This window comes from Elephas maximus, chromosome 19 (assembly GCF_024166365.1).
Source record: "Elephas maximus indicus isolate mEleMax1 chromosome 19, mEleMax1 primary haplotype, whole genome shotgun sequence".
NCBI classification, from domain to species: domain Eukaryota; kingdom Metazoa; phylum Chordata; class Mammalia; order Proboscidea; family Elephantidae; genus Elephas; species Elephas maximus.
In genome coordinates, this window is record NC_064837.1 from 63,790,082 (window position 1) to 63,807,581 (window position 17,500).

At 50.5% G+C, this 17,500-nt stretch overlaps 1 protein-coding gene across 2 annotated transcripts in view; it reads right to left on the minus strand.

Moving 5' to 3' along the window:
* The window catches only part of SDK2 (sidekick cell adhesion molecule 2), a 310,850-nt gene that overhangs the window by 132,204 nt on the left and 161,146 nt on the right, over positions 1-17,500 (minus strand). For both annotated transcript variants that reach the window (XM_049861426.1, XM_049861425.1), the window contains exon 3: positions 513-619. In XM_049861426.1, coding sequence (XP_049717383.1) covers positions 513-619 — 107 coding nt within the window. The remainder of the gene's footprint in view (positions 1-512; positions 620-17,500) is intronic.

Here is a 17,500-nt window from a genome sequence, read left to right on the forward strand (position 1 = left end):
CTCCCTTAGAGTTGGGGTGCACACCACAAGGCATCCCCGAACTTTCCCTGAAGACTGGCGGGCCCCCATGCTGTTAGTGCTCCAGGGCTGAGTCAGTCGGAGGATGGAAAAGTTGAGGACATGGGGGCCCCAGGAAGTCTCCAAGCAGAGTGATTCAGGCCGGCTGTGAGGAAGACCCCAAGTGTAGGGAGGACCCCAGAGGAGGTCATCAAAACAAGAGGGGCCTCTTTTAAGAAATGAAATGGCCAGTCCCATTTAAAGAATGCTGTGCCCAGAGCCAGGAAGATGTTCATGTCACTTATCAGCAGTGACCTTGGAGAACTCCCGGCTCCTCTGGAGCCTTGGTTTTATCAACTATAAAATGAAGGTACTCATCCGGACAAGTGGAAAGGCCCACCCTTAGCACCGACTGAGCAGGGCAGGCCTGGCTACAGCCCAGAGTGTGGCTGGTGGATGAGGGTCTGCAGACTTGCCCCTGGCCCCTGCCCACCCCGAGGCACCATGGTACTCACAGGCCACCTGGACCTCCGTTTGCCGCTGCAGCAGAGCGCCCATCCGGTTCCTCACAATGCAGCGGTAGAAGCCAGCGTGGGTGCGGTCCAGGCTGGTGATCATGTACCTGGGGGCAGAGGAGACAGCCAGTGAGCACGCCAGCAGCTGCAGGATGCAGGAGGTTGGACTGGGGTCAGAGCGTACCACCCCACCCTCTTCTGGAATGAAGAGCACCAGGGAGCTCTGAACTCTCTGGCCATGCTGTGGGGTCACAGGAAGACCCTTCTCAATACAGGATCCCTCCCAAAGGCAACAGGCCTTTGCTCAGCTGCCTGGGGAGTAGCCTGTAATTCCCCGAGGCGGGAGGCTTGTGTCTGAGCCCTTGACCTTCTCAGTGACCAGGCCTCCAGGGGCTGTCAAATCAGCTGCAGGCTGCTGTCCTCCCTGCCTGCGACTCATACCACTGAGAACGGCGGGGGGAGGGGGGGAACATATTTTCTTTTTTTTGGCCAGGTACAGGATTGTGTTATTAATTGAAATTGATGGAGGTGACGGAGGAAGGGACATTGACATGTTTCCCAAAACGCAATCCATCAGTCCCTCCTTAAAATTCAGACAGCCCTGCCACAGCCCTGTGACAGGAACAGGGGAGCCTTCAGGGCAAGACGTGCAGGCTTCCTGTGGGTGTGGCTCTCAGGCCAGGATGTGGGACTGGGAGGTGGCCCCCTGGAAGGCTGCTCCAGGAACGTGTGCCTGCTGCCTCAGTGAGCAACAGAGGAGGTGGGTGTTGGGGGGGGGGGGCAGGCAGCTGGAAAGCAGGCACGTTGTGGGGTGGGGTTCTCCTGGCCAGAGGCTGGGAGGCTGTGGGGTCGGTGGGAGGAGCCTCTGGCAGCAAGGCCAAGTGAACGGTGGGTGCTCTTTGTTGTCAGATGCCCTCGAATCTCTTCTGACTCATAGCAACCCCATGTGACGGAGTAGAACCGCCCCATAGGGTTTTCTAGGCTGTAATCTTTACAGAAGTAGATCGCCAGGTCCTTCTCTCCAAGAGGGGCTGGTGGGTTCGAATCCCCAACCTTTTGGTTAGCGGCTGAGACCTTAACTATTTTGACCACCAGGGCCCATTGGGAAGGCGCTGGGGACCAGGGGCTAGTCCCCCTGGTACCCATATGTGAGCACATTTCCCATCCCTCAGTAACGGTCCAGCAGGGTTCTCAGAGGCACAAGGGGCTGTGCCTAGGCTGTGCCTCCCAGATCCTTGTGTGTCCTGGGTTTGCTGACTTAGTGGACGAGCTCACTGCTACCTGCCCCTAGGTGTGCCAACCCTAGGACCCGTAACCCATTGCCGTTGAGTCAATTCTGACTCATAGCGACCCTGTAGGACGGAGTAGAACTGCCCCATAGAGTTTCCAAGGAGCAGGGCAACCTAATTCCCAGGAGTTGCCAGTTGTGTTTAGAGGAGTTCCAACGGGGGCTGTCATCACACCATCATCACCACAATGATAACAACAACAACTACCACTTTCAGGGCGCCATCTACACATCAGCCACTGTGTTAAGTATTTTTCCTATATCTTTTCATTTCACACAGCGGTTCCCAGGCTATTGGAGATCACGGACCAGTAAAACTTAAAAAAAAGAAGAGGATCAACAGAAGACTGTCAAATTTTTATTTTGCCAAGATTATTAAAACCAACCAACCAAAAAGGGGGAAAAAAGTGCCAGGGAGAGAAAAATAAATAGCAATGATCAGCATTTCATTTAAAAAGGACATTTCTGAGATCACGAAAAGGAAACAGTGCTTCGGCATCAAGGCAATTTTAATACATTTTTAACTCAAATTTATGACCAGCCACTATATTATCTCCACTGTCCTCATCATATATGGACAGGCGAGAATGTTGTCATTTGAGAGTTTTCGATTTAATCTGCACACTAACTCTATGGAGGTCCCTGGGTAGCACAGCTGGCACTCAAATCTTTACCAAAAGGTTGGTGGTTCAAACCCACCCAAAGGCTCCTTAGAAGAAAGGTTTGGCGATCCACTTCCGTAAAGATTACAGCCAAGAACACCATGGAGCAGTTCCACTCTGTAACCCACAGGGTTGCCATGAGTCGGGATCTATTCAACCGTACTAGGTTTGGTTTTAACCCTATGGAGTTGGTACTTTCACTAGAATCCCTATTTTGGAGGTGAGGAAACTGAGGTTCAGAAATATCTCGCCACTTGACCTGAGGTCTTAAACATAGTAAGAGGCACAGCCAAGGACCCCACACAGCCTTTCTGTCCCTAAGCCCAGCTGTTAAGCAGTTCAGCCCTGAGATCAGACCCCAAAGGGCCTTGCTGCCCCTCTAGGACTGTGCTCTCCCCAGACTCAAGATGGGTGCGAGCTGAGTCTGCACAGCATTTTCCAGAATTCTCTGGCTGCCTGAGGCCCTTATCTCTGCCACGGGCTGCAGTTCTTATCTGTCTGGTGCAACTGTGCGGAGAGTGGAGATGGCGAGATAGCAGGCAACCAAGCTCTGGAAATTTCCATCCTCTCAATCCGTCCCTCAACCCTGTCACCAGCGGCCTCTCTCACCTGCGCCCTCCCCATCTCTCCCAGGAAGGTCAGCTCTGGGGAAATGGTTTGAGTCTCAAAAGCAGTGTGCTGACCAGACAGGGAGGTGAAAGAGGTGATGGGCTAGAGACTCTCTACTCTTGGAAACGGAATCTGATATTAAAAAGCACCAAGGAGAGAAAATGAATAGAAATGGCCGATAAACTCATGAAAAGATGGCTCAGCCTCTATCACAGTGAAAGAAATTCTGATCGAAACAACATCAAGGCTAATATTCCTGTATCAGACTGCCAGAGATTTACAGGTGTGATGGTCCCCAGGGATGGCAAGGGTGAAGGGGAAGGGAAGGCGTACTCTGGGGTCTGTGGGTAGAGGTATAAATTGGTCCAGTCTTTGGGGCAGAATCTATCAAGATTAAAATATGCACGCCCTTGGACACAGAGGTGGCATTCCTGGGAGCTGGCCTTTTGGATAGGCTTGCAAAAATGTAACAAAAAATATGCACAAGGATGTTCACTGTAGCATTGCTTGTACTAGCAGAAACAGAGAGACACTGGAAGCAACTTAAATGTCCATCAAAATGGAACTGGATCAATAAACGATGCTGCAGCCACAGAAGGCAGGAGGAACACGTGTAAGGGCTGAAATGGAAGCTCTCTGAGATACACAGAGAAGTTAAAGCTAGGGTGGGGGTTATATGAATAAAAAACAGGAGGTAGCAAAAGGCTAAACTACATCACAGCTGACTGTTATGGGCAAGAACGGTAATGCATTCTTGTAATAGAACTACCCCATAAGGGTTTCCAAAGAGCTGGTGGATTCGAACTGCTGATCTTTTTGTTGGCAGCCTGAGCTCTTAACCGCTGCACCACCAGAGCTCCAGTGTTGTTGCCAAGCTGCTAGAGTTGGCCCCCGACTCACAGCAACCCCACGCACAACAAAAGTAAATGTCTGGTCCTGCTCCAGCCCCATGATAGGTTGTGGATTGGACTGTTGTGATCCATAGGGTTTTCATTGGCTGAATTTCAGAAATAGATTGCCAGGGCTTTCTTCCTAGTCTATCTTAGCCTGGAAGCTCTGCTGAAACCCATTCAGCATCATAGCAACATGCAGTCGCTTCTTATTGATACAGGCTACAAACTCTTAGTTTAATGTATAGGACCATGCCAATTGACCCAATGAAGATAATGAGTTTGTTGCAAAAGAAAAAAAAAAAGGTCAAGGAATGGTGTGAATGGTATGATACCATTTGGGTAAACTGAAATTGAAAATAACACACACACACACATATACACAGTGGTATGTGCATCAAAGTTTTTGGAGACTGATACTCAAGAACGCTTTATGTCCCTTCTGGGAGAAGTATCAGACGTGGGGAGGGAGGGAAAGTTTTACTTTTCGATTTTATGTCTTCCTATGCCATTTTTTTTTTATGCCATTAGAATTTTCTTTATCGTATGCATATATTGCTTTTATTTTAAAAATGAAATAAAAAATGCACTTTGTGCATAGAATTTAACTATAAATTATAAAAAAGACACCCAGGACTCGTTGTTCCTGGATTTGTTTGCTGATGTCAGGTAAAATTTAAGCTTTAATAAATGCAGATTTCTGCAGAAGACTCCATTTCCGACAGCCAGGAAACCCCCAGGCCCACCATGGTGGTTCCAGACCTCCCTGGTCCTGCTCTGTGGTTGTGGTTGGGATGCAGCCCCTCTCTTGCTCCTCCTGCCTCCCTCTCCCTGGGCGTCTTTCTCTGATATTCCCCTCCTGGGAGACCTATTTCTAGCTTGCAGGCAACATTATTTAAAGTAACAGGTCCTCCCACTGCCTTTCCTACTAGGGAAACCCGCTTCGCTCCACCCAAATTGCAGCTCTCCTGGCCTCCCAGGCAGTAGAGAGGCAGTTGCCCAGCATCTCCTTTGCAAATCCAGTGCTGTAAGCTTCCTTGATGATGGCAATAACTGCTCTCATTATCCCTCAGAGCTCTCACCTGGGCCAGCAGGAAATGTTCAGCAACCCCACCCACCTGTGGCTGCCAGTCTGGCTGGGAACTGGATGGGCCGGCCCAGTCCAGGCTCTCCAGGCAGGGGCATGGATGAAATGGGTTCTGGAGGACGGCCTCATGTCTGATCCATCCAAGACGGAGTATGGTGTTGGAGAAAGCATGGGGCTTCCCAGTCAGGGAGACCTAGGCTTGGCTTTCACTTCTGTTCTTTCTTAGGTGTGTGGCCTGGGCAAGTTAGGGAGCTTTCTCAAGCCTCAGTTTTCCTATCTGTAAAATGAGGACAGTACTGCCCATCCTTAATGTGAGGACTACAAGAGGCTCCTGCTCCGCATGCCTAGCCCAGGGCAGGTATAGGTGCTGCACAAGGAGGGAGCAGGTGTATATGCCATTGGCAGGAGTGCAAGGTATTGTGGTGAGGGGGGAGGTGCCATGTGAAGAAGGTGTTCAGAGAGGAGGAGCAGGCGGGCCTGGCAGGAGAAAGTAGGGAACCATGTTACATCATCCAGGGAGCACAGATTTCCTTTCCTGGCAAGTTCCTAGGCTTGTCCACAGATGTGAACCCCGACTGGCCCCAGCACCAGTGAAGGAGCTGCCACACCCTCTTGGTCACCTGATGCTTCTCGCCTGTAGAAGGGTTGAACTTCAGTCCCTCAGCTGCCAGCAGAGACAGTGTCCTCTTGTCCTCCCTCCTCAGGGACAGGGGAGTGGCAAGTAAATAACAAGTTCCCATTCCTCTTAGCCTCTTGACACTCAGTGGTCCTCTCCTCGCCAGCCTGATTTCCCAACATTTTGATCACCTTCCAATTCCATCCTCAGGGGGAGAGGCCTCAGCCTACAGGGAGGGTGGCTCAGCATCAGCCTCTTCCTGGTTGACTTGCAACTCATTTTTGATCCAATAGAGAAGAGACACAAAGGTGTGACCTCTAGGGGCTGGTGGACACCTGGATTCACCCACATCCATCCAAGTATTCATCCATCCAGCCAGCCAGCTAGCCAGCCAGCCACCTATCCATCCATCTAAGCTATCTAGCTATCATCTATTTATCTATCAATCATAACTATCTATCAATCATATCTATCAATCAATCGATCTAAATATCTATCATCTATCTATCCATAATGGGAAATATAGTCACATGATTCCAAAATCAATGAATAAAAAAAAGGTATGCAGTGAAAATCTCTCCCTGCCCTGTCTCCTGCTGCTCCATCATCATGGCCCCCAACACACACATACTGAGAAAACCAGTGTTACTAGTTTCTCAAGTATATTTTCAGAGTTCTTTTATGTAAATGCAAGCAAATGCAAATTTATAATCCCTGCCCTTTTTTTTTTTTAAACATGAGCCATGGCCTTCCGTCTGTGCTGTTCTGCTCCTTGCTTTGTGCATGTAACAGTGTACCCTGGAGATCTTTTCCCAGCTACATATAGCTTCCTTGTCCTTTATGACAGCTGCAGAGTATCGAGGAAGGTTTTTGATGGAGGAGGCTTGGCTTTCTCCCAGTAAGATGGTCAAGGGAGTAGGCGAAGAGAGGATCTTAGAGGCAGAACTTGGGGCAGGGCAGAAAGAGAAGGCAAACGAAGACCCACCAACAATCCACACCCCGTTCTCTTTACCCTGTCACAGGTTGTCCCAATGTTAACTGGGCAGGACCCGTCAGCTCAGCCCACCCCCTGCCCGAGATGAAGAGATGGGCTCGGGGCACAGGGTCCACGATGATGACAGCGGGAAGAACCAAGACAGATAATTGGACTTCTGGAGACAAGAGACGAGCAGGGAAGAAAATAACTGCCTAACAAACAGGGCATCTTCCCCAGCATGCCGGGGAAGCATACAATGCCCTTTCCGGTTCGAGTCCTTGAGTGTCACAGTTGATATTTAAAATGATTCTTACTCACATTAAATAAGATATTTCAATTCCACAAAGCTGTCAGGAGCTGATGCGGACACCAGAAATAATAGGCATGCTCTCCTTGTATTGTCCTCGTTAATAAATCAGACGCCTGGGGATACACGTGGTGATGCTCACATGCAGAAAGGGTGTGTGCGTGTGCACACACTCACATATGCAGCACACACACATGCTTGTGCACATGCGTGCACACTTAGGCACACACATACATGCTTGTGCACACACGCATATTCCAGCACACTCATGTACACACACAGGTGCACACACGAGTGTATGCACGCACACACGTGCACACAGGCACATGTGCACGCTCATGCACACAGTTGTACCCAGGCACACTAATGAACACACACGGGTGCACACGTGCGCACATTTGTGCATACACATGCACATGCGCACATATGCACACACAGGCACACTGGTGCACACATGCGTCCACTCAAGTGCACACACACCCCCACCCCCTGTGTCCTCACACACACACATGCACACACACCTGTGCACACAGGTAAAACCATCCAGAGAGACCATACATCACAGACACTGCCATCCAAGGGCACACAGGGCTCACACGTGTCCATCCATGTCCACCCTGCCCAGACCCTTCCCCACTCCCCCTCACACTTAGGGCACAGACACAGGTACTCTAGGGCTCCTCATCAGATGTGCTCGAGAGAGGCCGGTGTGCACACACAGACACACTCTTCCACCCGAGCCACACTGTCTAGCCCAGGTGCCCTCTGCGGCATAGGTTTCTGAGACACTGGCCTAGGGCAGTCCCAGGGGTTTCTTTCTCTGGAGGCCTGCGTGTGTGTGGTGGGGGAGGCTGTACAAGGAAGGACTGGATAGAAATGAGGTTTGGGGAAGCAGAGCTCTGTGGCCTGCCCTTTCCCCTCCCCTGTGGGATGTGAAGTGAACCCTGGGATCCCTCTCTTGGCCAGCAAGAGGCACCTGTAGGGAAACAGGTCCAGGTGCTAACAGAAATCTCAGTTCACAGATGAGAATACCGAGGCTCAGAGATGTTAAATAACTTGCCCAGGCCAGCTAACAAGTACGTAGTAGGAGCTGAGTCGGAATCGATTGGACAGCAACGGGTTTGGTTTTGCTTTTGGAGGAGCCCTGGTGAGACCTGGTGGCGCAGTGGTTAAACACTCAGCTGCTAAGCGAAATGTCAGCTGTTGAAACCCACCAGCTCCTCTGCAGGAGAAAGATGTGGCAGTCTGCTTCGGTAAAGATTCACAGCCTTGGAAACCCTATGAGGCAGCTCTACTCTGTCCCACAGGGTCGCTATGAGTTGGAATCGACTTGACAGCAATGGGTTTAGTTTGGGTTTATGTTGGGATAGTCTAGTACGCAGAGAAGATAAACCTCAACTGGATTTGTACTCAATAGCTCGGGTCTCTCATTCTCCTGGGGTTTGCATTGACAAAGGGCAGTTTCAATTGTCTGACCCCCTTCCCTTAGACGTAGACAGATTGTTGGTGATGGAGGGAAATACAGATACTTCTGAGCTGGGCCTAAGAATTTGATTTGGGCACATTAAAGAACACTGCTGTTAAGCACTGGCCAGTCTGGGAAGAGCGGAGACCCGAGAAAGAGTTCTATTGCTTAGGGAAATCCTTTCGTGGGTCTTTTGATGGTGAGAGGGAAGGCTTGCGTGTAGGAGGGGTCGAGACAAACAGGGCTGAACTGTTCTGTATGGTAAAGTCACTGGGATGTTGAGGTTTCTCTCTGGAGGGGGGAATATGGGGAGGGAGGGAGAGACAGAGAGAAGCTCTCTGCCCAGGAAATAGACGGAGACCAGGAGAACTTGGGGACAGGCTGCCTGGGAGGGAGGTGATGTCAGGAGGATACACCCTGTGGTGACGACCCACAGCGCGCAATTCCGGAGCAGTGATTTCTGTCCTTCTATTTTAGGCTCTCTCCATCCTGTGTGCCGTAATTCCCCTCCCACATCTTAGTTAGAGTCTGCGACAGGCACACGTGGCTTCTGCTAACGGTGCTTTGGGGAAGGAGGGAGGGGATGCTGCGCCTTGGCTGGGGAGGGAGTGCGGTGCGGGGAAGCAGCGGGCTCAGGAGGGGAGGGGCTGAGAAAGGATGGACCGTCCCCTCTGATTCTGGAGCAGGGGACCAGTGAGAGTGGCAGGTGATCCCAGGAGAGGTGAGCACTGTCCTTGGAATCCTTGGAAAGCTGGGGACAGCCCTGGGCTTGTCCCTGCACAGAGGGTGGACATGTGGATAGTAAAGGACACAGTGGCCCTTGGAGGCAGGAGGACTTGGGTGTAGTAGGTCCCCCACTGCCTGGAGGAGCAGGCTGGAAGGGTGGTAACCACAGGACACAGACAGGGAGGGACATAGGACTCTAACTATGGCATATGGCAGAAAAGCGACACTGGATAGAGAACGACAGATCTATCCACTCATCCATTCGTACCTTTAACTCATGCCCTCAAGCACATAGAGAATCGCATGGAACTTTCAGAGTGTCGAGTCCACCCTCTCACTGTACAGGTGCAGCAGTAGCCAGGACTTGCAGGTATATGGAGCACCTGCAGCAGGCAGGGAACAGCTGGGCACCAGGGGTCAGTGAAGACCCCACCTCCAGCGTGTGAAAGCACCACAGGGCTCCTTCCTTCATCCTCTGGCTTCACCAAATTTCTGGCAGTTTCCAGTGAAACCAAGCTGCCCCTCACCTCTCCACCTCTCCCCTGAGCCCACAGGGTGCCTCTCTGCTCTCTACTAAAATGTCTCCCCCGGGGCTCTCTCATTGATCAAAATTGACTTTAATGTCTTGTTTATTTGCATGTCTGCCCGAGGCGAGGTCTGGTGCATTCTCCCATCCCCACCCCCAACCCCACCCCCACCCCCGAGCACACACATCACTCCCAGAACATAGTAAGTGCTCAGACAACATTTTCTGGACCAGTGAATTAAATGGCCAATGTGGAAGCCAAACAATGGTCCCCAAAGGCGTCCACGTTCTAATCCCTGGGGCTGTGCACCTGTTACTCCACAGGCTAAAAGTAGTTTTGCAGTCGTGAGTCGGTAAAGGATCTGGAGATGGGGAGATTATCCTGAATTACTCCAGTGGCCTAATGTAATTACAAGGGTCCCTATAAGAGAGAGCCCGGACGGTGAGAGATGGAGAAGGAGATGTGACGACAGAAGCAGAGTCATGCGGGGCCACAAGCCAAGGCATGCAGGCGGCCTTTGGAGGCTAGAAAAGGCAAGGAACAGATTCTCCCCTAGAGTCTCCAGAAGGCACACAGCCCTGATGACACCTAGATGTTAGACTTCTGACTTCCAAAACTGGACCAAGAATAAATAATGATGATGATGATATTATTATTATAAGTAATAATAATACTATTATAAATAATAATGAAGAGAATAAATTTGTGCTGTTTTAAGCCAGTTAGTTTGTAGTAATTTGTTATAACAGCAATAGGAAATGAATACAGCCAGGTGTACTTCAGATTAGGAGCACTGGTCGTGAAGCAGTTAAAATGCTCGGCTGCTAATCGAAAGGTCAGTAGTTTGAACCCATCAGTCGCTCTGCGGGAGCAAGATGAGGCAGTCTGCTTCTGTAAAGATTTACAGCCTTGGAAATCCTATGGGGCAGTTCTACTCTGTCCTATAAGGTCGCTATGAGTCAGAATCGACTTGATGATGGCAATGGGTCAAGGAACTCCAGGTTGGGGATGGGGCCAGTGCCAGGCAATCTCTCTGACAAGGTGGAAGGGGTGAGGGGACGGGGTGAGGGCAGATGGCATCCACCCTCTGCAGATCCTGAAGAACCAGGCGGCTGTGAGGCTGACAGGATAGATGCGGGCCTGCCTGAAGGCCCTGCTCAGAAGAGATGACCCCTGCCGGCTTCCGGGCCCACCTTTTGCTGGGTGATCTGCCTCTGCCCCCGCCCTAGCCTCCCTGCCCCGAGTGTGGCCCTGAGCCCCACTAGGGCAGGGGAACCTAGCGCCCCCACTGATCCTGGTCCTGTGGTCAGTGAGCACTGCACTGGTGTTGTCACTGAGCTGGAGCCCGCCAGCACCAGGACAGCCCCCGGCTCGGGGTCAGCCAAAGTAGAGTGTCTGTCAGCCCTGTGACTTTCTGGGCCAATTAACCACTGTCACTGAGCAAGGACAAGGACTTCATTAAGCTGTTATCTGTCAGCCTGCAGATTCCTGTGGAGATCTGGCTGGGCCAGAAACAGGTAGGGGAGGAAGGAGGCCTGGGAGGGAGCTGAGTGGGCGGGGGAGATGAGGGTCGGTGGAGACTAGGGGGCAAGACAGCCACCCAGCATGGTGGGACTGTCCCTGCCTGGGAAAGCAGCAAGGGTCTTCTCCCTGGTTACAACAATGGCACCAGCATCAGGTCCTGAGCGAGACACCTGGCATGCGCCGTCTGGTTTCAGCCTCTCATTTGGAACTGGGTAGGGGGTAGTCCTACCCCTTTTTGTAGGTCCTGGGCTCAGCATGGTTGAGGGCACTGCCCAAGGTCACCCAGCTTGGAGGCAGTGAAGTGAGACTGGATTCCAGGCCCACCTGCCTCTAAATGCGTCTGTACCGCGGCCTGACCTGTCAGGAGCCTCTGCTTGTGGGCTCTGCTGTCCCCAGCCCAGACAGCAAGTCCTCAGGGGCCTGCCCAGACCCGCCCTGACCCAGGAACTGTGTCTGCATCCCTGAGGGACCCGCCACTGCCTCGTCGCATAAGCTCTGGGATCACTTTGTAGAGTGCAAAGTGACACAGATGTAACATCTCATTACTGGAAGCAGAAAGGAAAGAAGAGACAGGGGAGGTACAACCAGCCCAGGGTGCAAGGAGTTAACACTCAAAGAGGTTTCAGTTTGGATTAAAAAAAGATGACCGGGAAAGCAGCAGAAATCCTGAGGTTTGAGGGGGTGGCGTGGTTATTGTTTTAAAAAAAGAAAGAAGAGAAATGCAAGATGAGAAGTGCTTCTCCTCTCGCTTGGCTGACAATTAGGCCCTGGAATTTTCTCCCGTTGCTTGCTTCCAGCTTCTTCCCATTCAGCTCTGGGGCTTGGGAGCCCTCCCCAGCTCCTTTGTTCCAGCTCCTGGCACCCAGCTGATATTTGTTCTGATCCCTTTACCTGCTTAGCTGGATCAGAAAGGAAATCATATTAAAACAAACTGATAAAAAACTGCGTGGAAATTGGGCCCCAAGCAACCAAGTTGCTCTCTCTTTGTGGCTCGGTCATGGTAGGCTGGGCTGAGTAGCCAAATTGACTGCCTTTCTCCAGCTCTTCCTGGCCTCTCTGATGTCCAGGGGTACCGGGTGGCCCCAGGATGGAGAAAAACCAAAACCAAACCCAAAACCAAGCTAGGTGCCATTAAGTCAATTCTGACTCTTGGTGACCCCATGTGTATAGAGCAGAACTGTACTCCATAAGGTTTTCAGTGGCAGATTTTTCAAGAAGTAGATCGCCAGGCATTTCTTCCGAGGTGACTCTGGGTGGACTCGAACCTCCAACTTTTAGGTTAGTAGCTGCATGCTTAACCATTTGTGCCACCCAGGGACTCCTTGGGGGTGGAGAACCAGCCTCCTAATTAGACCTGCCAGGTCGCATGTCTCGAGCTGGGAGTGGAGAGAGGGTGGCCCAGGAGCCTCTTCTCCCCATTGCACAGTCTGCAGGATCCCCGGTGTGAAAGGGCCCAGCTGCTGGGGGAAGCAGGATCTGGGGTGTTGGGGGATCCTCAAGGGTTTGCTTCAGCCCAGGGCTAAGGCTCCAGCAGAGTGAGCAGTGGGGACAGCAGGAAGGGGGCCTGGGGTGATGAGAGACCTGGGGCTGATGGAACTTGGGTGGGGGTGGGTCCTGGGGCGGGCAGGAGGCCTGAGGTAGGTACAGGTGCTGGAGGAGGTGGGGAGCCCGAGGTCAGGAAAGGTTTTAGGGGGAGGCACTGTCCAAGGTAGGCAAGGTGGGGGGTAGTCAAGGTGCTGAAGAAGAGGGTCCCAGGCATAATAAGTAGGTGTCGGAGTCCTCAAATGTGGCCTAGGTGGGGACCACAGGGTCCAGCTGGTCAGGGAGGCAGGTTTGGTCGGCAGGGAGCTTCTGGATGGTAGGTGGGGAAGGGCTCAAGACCCTGAAGGCTTTCTATACCCTTGCTGCTCAGTGTGTAGACCAGCAGCGTGGGTGCCATCAGGGAACTGGTAAGAAATGCAGAGTCTTCGGTCCCACCCTGGACTTGCTGACTCAGAATCTGAATTTCAAGAAGCTCCCAGGGTAATTCATGAACTCAGTAGGGTTTGAGAAACAAGGGTCTACCATGAGGAGGAGGAGCGGTTGGCGTGGAAGAGGAAGAGGGAGCCTGGGAGGCTGTGGCAGAGACTGGGGGGCTGAACTTAGGATTTCAGAAGCAAGGCCATTCCAAGTGAGGACAAAGGTCAAGGTGGCCTCATTAGTCCTCAGTGTCCCCATCTGTGAGACGAATCACAGGTCTTTAAGAACCCCAGCTTAGGCCTCGGACAGCCCTTCACTCCAGCCCTAGCTCCACCACTCAGTAAGCAGGGACTGGGCCTCTTCAAAACTTGGGCACCCCATTTGTAGAACAGGTAAAACGGGGCTACCTTGTAGACACACCAACAATCATGAAGATGGCACAGGGCCGCATGGTGTTTTGTTCTGTTATACACAGGGGCAGGTGGCCATGAGTCGGAGGTGACTTGATGGCAACCTTGCAGAAAATACAAATACAGGCAGCTCTGCTATAAGGCTTGTTTTGAAAACATGAATTTGTTCCAGTGTGATCAGTATGTTAGGAGACAATTTGAGCATAATGTGAATTTTGCGTTTGCTTACGAGTGACTTTGTCCACAAATAACACTAGGTAAAGGCAGAAAACCGCACCCAGCTGAACTCAGCCACGTTAGGAATACACAAAACACACACACCTCAAACATCTGCCAGCGATCTCGGTTCACCACCGGTGCCACGAACCACACCCATCTCCATCCCGTTTCAACTTTCTGTCCGATTTCACACAATCCGCCACTTCACGATAATTCACAAGCCGCCACCCTTCCACCCACTTCCACAAGCAAACGGCAGCTGCTGTATTTATTGTAGTATTTATGCATTTCTGAACCATTTAACATGTGTAAGACTGTACAGCTGTCTTTCTTAGGTTCCTATCTTTTTTTCACATGGGCCATTCATGAATTTGGTGTTGTTCCCTTTCTATAAGTGCTGTGGTTTTTATTATGTGGTTTTACATAGTGCAGCGATTTTTACAAACATATATATCACTTTATAGCAGAACTGACTGCAGAGGGCAAAGCATGGTGCCTGGCATTCAGTAAGCTCTCGAGAAACATGTTCTTCTGAAGTTCATTATTATTATTAACTATTCACCCCATGGAAACCCTAGTGGCCTAGTGGTTAAGAGCTACAGCTGCTAACCAAAAAGGTCGGCAGCTCAAATCCACCCGGTGCTCCTTGGAAACCCTATGGGGCAGTTCTACTCTGTCCCATAGAGTCGCTATAGGGTCGCCATGAGTCAGAATCGACTTGACAGCAATGGGTTTGGTTTGGTTTATTCACCCCATATTGGAATGGCTACAACGTGTCAGGCACTGTATCAGGCTCTGGGTATTAGCAATAACAGTGATAATAACAATAACAACAGCAATACCATTGTCTCCTGGGTATGCGGCTGCAATCAGCTCCCTATGTTTAGCCAAAGATGTTACTGCTGCTGCCACACCGTGCCAGAAACGCACTGGTGCCCAGGTCCACTTCCGGCTCGTTTATTTCCTCTTGCCACCAGGACAACAGGGATACTTCTTGGAGGCAGCAGGGAAGGAGTTAAACATTGGGCCCCTGGACATCTCCAAATCCCAGGGAACATAAGGGAATGAGGACTTGGTCATCTTTGGGCTGGAACGGCTTTGCCATAGCCCCTTTATACTACAAAGTACAATGGCTAAAGCGTTGGTGGGGGTGGGGGAGATAAATGGGTACTAGAAGTGCTGACTTGGAGAAGGGAGTGCCAGGTGGGTTCTTAGCAAGCTGGGATGGTATGAACCCTCCTAGCTCCACCCAGTCCAGCCTGAGTCACCTGCCTGGCTGAGTCCTCCCCATGGTCTTATCAGGCTCCTGATTTATCCAGGCCAGATGTCTGCAGGATTAATGGATGTTGATAAGGCTGGAGGCCGCACCACAGGCACCTCACCCCAGGCTCCCCATGCACTTGCCTGTGGCAGGTCGAGGGGAGCTGGGCAGAGGCCTCCCCGGCCACCCTGTGGTGCCTGCTGGTGCGGCCCTGGCAAGGCAGGAGGGTCTGGGCGGGATGTCCTTTCCCTGTCTTGACAGATCTTGCTCAAAGATGGCTCTGACACTGTTTTCTTGGGGTGAGGCTCCAGGTGGCAGTGGGTGGCTTGTGCAGTCTGCTTAGCCCTGCCAGTAGTGATGGCTCTGCTCCCTGCGCCCTCCTGGGACTCCCAGGCTCTGGTTATAGCTCCCTTTGGAACAGCTTGGACACCCTCCCGCTGAGGTCAGCAAATACGTACCCAACAACTGTGCCATGGACTTTGGGGACAAATGTGATTGTGTCATTGTTCCTACCTCCAGAAGCACATAGCTGATATAATGCAGGCTCTGTGATTTCAGAGACCAGTAAAATTTGCCCCCCAAATTACATATACATATATACATGCATATACATACACACACACACACATTTGTATATATGCTATTGTGTGTCATCAAGTTGATTTTGACTTATAGCAACCCTATATGATGAAGCAGAACTACCTCATAGGGTTTCCTATGCTGTCATCTTTATGGTAGCAGATCACCAGGTCTTCTTTCTCACTTAACCATTGTGTCACCAGGGCTCCTTATATGTATACACACACATACATACACACACATATACACGCCGGTTGCTGTTAAGTCATTTCCAACTCATGACAACCCCATGTGTGTCAGAGTAGAACTGTGCTCCACAGGGTTTTCAGTGGCTGATTTTTCAGAAGTAGATCACCAGGCCTTTTTTCCAAGGTGCCTCTGGGTGGATTTGAACTACCAATCTTTTGGTAAGCAGCCAAACATGTTAACCATTTGCATCACCCAGGGACTCCACATAGATAGATGATAGATAGATAGATGATAGATAGATAGATAGATAGATGATAGATAGATAGATAGATAGATAGATAGATAGATAGATAGATAGATAGATAGATAGATAGATAGATAGATAGATAGATAATAGGCAGACAGATAGATAATAGATAGACAGGTAGGGTGGCTAACTTTAATTTGGCCAACAAAGATGAGAAACAACATAAAGTAAAACCAAAAAACATCTGCCATGCAGATTTGGCTTTGTTTTTAAAAGGATATTTTTAACACGAGAAGAGTAAAAAGGATGGAGAGTTTTCATACTGAATAAAATTAGTTTTATGAAAACTCATCTTGCCACCTTTGTTTTTATGAAGTCTCAGCCAACCTATAACAACTCCACCTGGGTCTTCCTCTGCTACCAAACGCCAGTGTCTGAGAGCCATGTGTGAACTGTTCCCTCTGTTGCGTGCACTCTGCTCTCCTGTGCTGACTCGTAACTCCTCTGGTGGTCTATCTTGTCCTCCCCAGAGAGACTACAAGCTCCGGAACCCAGAGCCAGGTCCTGGTTTTTTTCTAAGTCATCCTTGGTGCCTGGCACTGCCTTACACACAGCAGGTGTTTAACAAGCCTTGGTGGGCTGACTGCTTGTATAGCTCCAAAGCACCCCACTGAAGCACAGGGCAGAGGGGTCTCAAGTCATATCACTCCCCGCCTCTCTGCCTAAGTAGCTCTGCTCTAAGGGCTGGTGGGCATAAGTGGAGAAGGAGAGTTTTTGATTGTCTGTGTCTTTTACTTGCTGTGTGACCTTGAGCAGGTTGCTTAATCTCTCTGTGCCACCACTTCCTCATCTACAAAATATGGACAATAATAATAATAAATATTTACATTGGCCATACACTGTCCTAAGTACTCTGTGTATGATCATAGTTGTGTGCCATTGAGTCGATTCCAACTCATAGTGACCTTGTGTCACAGAGCACAACTGCCCCATAGGGTTCTCTAGCCTATAATCTTTATGGAAGCAGATCACCAGGTCTTTCTCCCACAGAGCTCCTAGGTGGTTTTGAACTGCCAGTCTTTTAGTTAGTAGCCAAGTACTTAACCATGGTGCCACGAGGTCTCCTCATTAACTGCCCTATGAAGCCAGAATTATTTTTATCCAAATGCAGCATGTGAAAAAGATGAGGACACCAAGGTCCAGAGAGGTTAAGTAACTTGCCCAAGATCACACAGCCAGTAGGTGGCAGGATTCAAGGTCCAGGAGGCTGCCTCTGGGTTTTAAGCTCTTAGGCACATGAAAATCCCCACCTGTAGGTACACTTCAAGGAGTCAATGAGATTATTAATACATGGCATGTGGCACTTAGTGAGCACTCTCTAAGAATTAGCTGTCATTGTTATTATTGATGCTCTTACTATTATTCACTCACTCAGCCATCTGTTGTG